General features: G+C 31.4%; 1 protein-coding gene across 2 annotated transcripts; it reads left to right on the top strand.

Moving 5' to 3' along the window:
- The first annotated feature begins 1,691 nt into the window (after nucleotides 1-1,691).
- LOC112773331 (probable aspartic protease At2g35615) lies at nucleotides 1,692-4,787 on the top strand. 2 transcript variants are annotated; one of them, XM_025818410.3, is made up of 3 exons: nucleotides 1,692-2,226; nucleotides 2,979-3,370; nucleotides 4,291-4,787. In XM_025818410.3, exons 1-3 carry the CDS (start codon nucleotides 1,724-1,726, stop codon nucleotides 4,701-4,703), a joined length of 1,308 nt encoding a protein of 435 aa, XP_025674195.1. In that variant the 5' UTR covers nucleotides 1,692-1,723; the 3' UTR covers nucleotides 4,704-4,787. The 2 variants fall into 2 exon arrangements, with proteins under 2 accessions (XP_025674195.1, XP_072081915.1); XM_072225814.1 differs by having other exon boundaries at nucleotides 1,705-2,230; nucleotides 2,983-3,370.
- Nucleotides 4,788-5,042: the final 255 nt, after the last annotated feature.

Below are 5,042 nucleotides of genomic sequence, written 5' to 3'. Positions count from 1 at the left end.
AGGGACATAGAGGCGATTTTTAAATTTCAATTTTTTTGAAAAAGTAATGGAGCCTCTGCCTTTAACATCAATTAATTCTCCACTCGCTGTTTCAATATGGGCTTTTGAGGGTATAATCTAGCTGTTGAAATCATGGAGGTCTCCCTTCATTTATTTTTTTTAATTGGATTCTGATTTTGGGTCTCCCTTTCTTCCTCCTTACCTTCTGGCACAGTTTCTGCCCTTATCGCCACTGTTGCCTTGCCATCACGACTTGCTTCCTCTCTTCTGGCCTTGCTGTCGCTGCTGCTAGTGACCTCTAGGATGCTCACAGCGGTGGCTCCCTTACTCTGATTTTTTTTATGACTTGGGATTGTTTTCCCACCAATTTGGGTAACCCACAATCCTAAAGCAGATTTCTTTGGTGTGTTTCTTCATTCCACAGTGTGTGCAGGAGAGATAACTTTTAACCTCCTTGTCCCGTGGTGAAATCAATTTTTGAGCGGCTATGTCCCTGTACGTCCCGGTTTGCTCTATTTTTTGCAGCTAGTTCGATCCCAATTTCTCCTTATGATGCATCGCCTACGCCGTCGATGGTACGCTTCAAGATCTGAAGTCGGGCCGCCTCCCTACAGATAGCGACGTAGGCGGATTCGACTGAAGGAGATGTCTCTTACTTCAATAAATCCCTTCTGTTTATTTTGAATTTTTCATCAATTCCAGTAAGGAACTGATACAACCTCTGTTCTTGTTTTAATCGGTTGAAAATCAGAATATCTTTAGAAAATTTCATGGGATTTGGTTGTTTTTTGTCGATGGTCATCCATATGGCTTGCAATTTGTTCCAAAATTTCTCTAGGGTATCCTGTCCTTGTTTCTGAGTGTTGGCTCCTCGATGTAGGTCGTAGATTTGCATCAGATCAGTACCGCTTCCATAAGTGGTTGCCAGACTGTCCCATAGTGCCTTTGCAGTTGGAAATTGAGACACGTTGTTCATCAGGTTTGCTTCGATGTTCTCGAGAATCCAAGTAAAAACTATTTGATCTGCTTGTTCCCATTGATCATATGCTAGTTCCGTCTCTGCCGGTGCTAGAGGTACTTCTATTAGGTGAACCTTCTTTCCACTTTCACCAATTGATTTTTTCATTAGAGTTGCCCATAATGGATAATTATCTCTATTTAATTTGAAACCAATTGACAAATTGTCAGAATTAGTTTGTGATGATTGCATTCTAAGACTATTGCATAGCATATTTGCAATTTGTAATGTCAATTCATCAGAAACGGTTAATTTTAAATTGGTAGTGCTACTGGTTTCTTCCAAATACGTACATGTTGGGTTTTGGTAGTATTGCTGGGACAGTCTGAATTTCCAGAACCTAACTCTACTCGGATATCATGATACCATGTTAAATTGGTACAAAGGGTTTAAGAAAGAAAAGAAAAATAATTTAAAAAAATATTATATTTTTTTTTTGATTATAAAGTTTTTACCAATATATAAACCAAAAATACGCTAATGAGTACCCTAATTATAGAATAATATCCTAATAAATTAGATTGATTTTTGTATGATTCTCTTTGATATTTTCCTGATTTTGTTACTTAATTAATATATATATATATATATATATATATATATATATATATATATATATATATATATATATATATATATATATATATATATATATATATATATATATATATATCAAAGTTCCTACGTACAACATTATCTTGCAACATGATGAACAAGGTTGTGATACTCTTGGTCACGGTACTGTGGGCCCTCTCATTTCTAACTTCAGCTGATGAAGCTAAACCATTTAACAATGGTTTCACCATTGATCTTATCCACCGTGACTCACCATTATCACCCCTCTACAACCCTTCACTGACTCCATCCGAAATCATTACGAACGCCGCGAAGCGCTCCGTTTCTCGAACCAGCCGCTTCTTCTTCCCGGACAAAGCCGAGGAAGAGGAGGAGGAGAGCGTGTTGATTCCAGACAGAGGAGACTACCTCATGAAGATCTTGATTGGTACCCCTCCGATGGAGTCACTCGCTGTTGCGGACACAGGGAGTGATCTTGTTTGGATACAATGCTTGCCTTGTGAGCAGTGTTACTCACAAAACGCTCCAATCTTTGATCCCAAAAATTCTTCTACTTTTGAGACACTAACTTGTGATTCTGAGTCTTGTAGATCGTTATCTAGATATGGTTGTGGAAGTTCAGGAGAATGCAGGTACCTCTTTCATTTACGGATACTCCACAATTTGTGTCGTATCTATATATTATATTAATACTTGTATCACGTATTAATACTTATGAATAGACATTAATAATTTATTAATTAATTTTATTATATATATAATTTTTTTTGGAAAGCAAACAGCTCAACACAATAGTAGTGGAGCAATCATGTCCATCAACAAATAAAAATATAAAAAACATACAAACCTAACAAGAACCACAACAATAAGAATTTATATATCTTTTCTCATCAATTTAAATTTAAAAAAAAATTGTCATATGATATTAAAACTTTTATAAGCTAAAAATTTAGAGTTAGTTTCGTAACAAATTTGTAACATTTTAAAAGTTTTACTATAAAAAATGTTATTAAAAAATAAATAAGTGTTGTTTTGTTTCTTATGATTTTGGGTGAAAATTGAAATTGTACTTAATGCCTTTTTAAATCGTCATTAAAGTTAAAATTAGTATCAAAATTATTTTTTTTTTAATTTTTTGATAAAATTATCCTTCTATTTAGTACTATTTATTATGAAATTTAAAATAAATAAATAAAATATTTTATATAAATTATTTTTTACTCTAATTATATTATCATTTCTTTTATTAAATTTAGAGTATTTGTGTCTAATTTTTTATTATTAATATTTGTATTTACTTATGGTATCGTAGTTGGTGTTTAATATTCATACTCGTATCATTACTTGAACATATATATATATATATATATATATATATATGCAGGTACTACTACTCATATGGAGACAGATCTTACACCGTAGGAGAATTGGTCAGTGACACCATTAGTTTTAGTACTTCAAATGGTGGAAAATCAATGATAAAATACCCTAAAACTACATTGGGTTGTGGCCATGACAACGATGGGAATTTTAGAAGCACAAGCACAGGACTAGTTGGTCTTGGTGGTGGACCTTTGTCATTGGTTACACAACTGGGTGATGCAATTGGTCACAAATTCTCATATTGTTTGCTACCCTTTTCAGCAAACTCTACAAGTAAACTCAAATTTGGAAGTGAATCATCAACGGTTTCTCGTAATGGAGTTGTTTCTACCCCTTTGATATCTAAATCTCCATCCACTTATTACTACCTTACTCTGGAAGGCATCTCCATAGGTGAGGAAATCTGATATACTGATATCTTTTAATTGTCACATTTTTTAAACTTATGAAATATAATTATCATTTTCCAATTTTTTATTAATATGTCATATTTGTTAACAATGACATACATCATTTATTTTCATTATTTTTTGTTATTAATATTTTCATTATTTTTTAGCACCAATAGTATATTAATAAATAGTTTAAAAAAATTGACATTCTAATCATACGTTTGAAAACAATAACAATAAAAAATCTTAGAAGCTATTTTATGATTGGTGACAAGTTTATAAATAATTAAAAAGATAAATGTAAATGATCAATATTTTCTCTGTTGTTAGTCAACACCAAGCAAGCAACTCTCCATTTTTTTACTTAAAATGTTGGTCTTACCATATTTTTATTAAAAATGTTATATGCAAGTTAAAAGCTAACTTTTGAAATTGGTCATTATATATTTATATATTTTCTGTGTGTGTTTCATATATCTCGATTTTTTTCATTTTAATTAATATTTAATTATTTGAGATGTTTTGTTATTTGGAAAATTGAAGATAAAAAATAAAAATTTTGTCTATATAAATTTTTTATATATTATTTTATTAATATTTATCTCGATACATACAGGTTATGACATTTTACTTAATTTGTTTCATAGAAATTTTTTATGTATTATATATCATAAAATATTTTTCGGATGCTTTAAGAGCGAATAATAATTTTCGCTCAATTAATATAGGTCATTTTTTTTTAAATTAAAAAAAAAAAACACCTTTTAACTAACTATTTTCTCTTTCCAAAATTGTTAAAAGTGTTACAATATGAATGAAATAGAGAGAAAACTTTTGGTGCTCATGGAATCGCTAAGGAATTCTCTGTATCATATATAGTAACATTGTTTCTAATAGTTGTATCCGTATCATGCAACGAAGGTGAGAAGAAACTACAAACAGAACAAAGTGCAAACAACATTGTAATCGATTCCGGGACTACATTGACTATGCTTCAATCGGATTTCTACGACGGTTTTGAATCCGCGGTTAAGGACGCCGTTGATAACAGTCATGAACCGGTACAGGATCCACCTGAACCATTAAGGTTGTGTTATAGGGATATCTCAGTTGAGGACCTCCCTGATTTGACATTCCATTTTTCTGGTGCTGACGTTCATTTGCAGAAAATGAACACAATTCTGAAGGTGGACAACCTTATTTGCTTGTCTATAGTCCCTAGTGAGAGGTTCTCTATCTTTGGCAACATAGCACAAGTTAATTTTAACGTAGGGTATGACCTTCAAGAAAAAATGGTTTCTTTTTATCCTGCAGATTGTACAATGGATCAGTAGAATGAAGCTTCGACTTTGATAAACGTAATGATCATATGTTATAGAATATATATAGATGGTGGTATAATAAATATAATTTTCAAACGACTAGCTATAGTCAATTATGAGATTATTATTTTTATTATTCATAGCCATATTCTGGTTAATGTGTCCAAAAGAATTTGTGGAAGGAACAAATAATTGTGAGGTATATATATGTCATGCTTTTCTGTAACTAATACCTAATTTTTTTTGACAGAAGAAAACATATCATTTAAAGAAAAATCAATCAACACTTATAGAGATAAATTAGATCTAGACTTAGAACAAATGATTAGATAAATTTTATGTTGAACTATA

The sequence above is a fragment of the Arachis hypogaea genome, chromosome 18 (assembly GCF_003086295.3).
Source record: "Arachis hypogaea cultivar Tifrunner chromosome 18, arahy.Tifrunner.gnm2.J5K5, whole genome shotgun sequence".
NCBI classification, from domain to species: Eukaryota; Viridiplantae; Streptophyta; class Magnoliopsida; order Fabales; family Fabaceae; genus Arachis; species Arachis hypogaea.
The sequence above is the reverse complement of the archived record's forward strand: the minus strand, read 5'-3'. Positions and strand labels throughout refer to the sequence as shown.

Bases quoted from the DNA above. Each gene is read 5' to 3' on its own strand.
- LOC112773331 (XM_025818410.3), top strand. From the start codon at position 1,724: ATGATGAACAAGGTTGTGATACTCTTGGTCACGGTACTGTGGGCCCTC. The intron at 2,227-2,978 runs GTACCTCTTTCA...ATATATATGCAG, and splicing joins GGAAGTTCAGGAGAATGCAG to GTACTACTACTCATATGGAG. The intron at 3,371-4,290 runs GTGAGGAAATCT...CATGCAACGAAG, and splicing joins TCTGGAAGGCATCTCCATAG to GTGAGAAGAAACTACAAACA.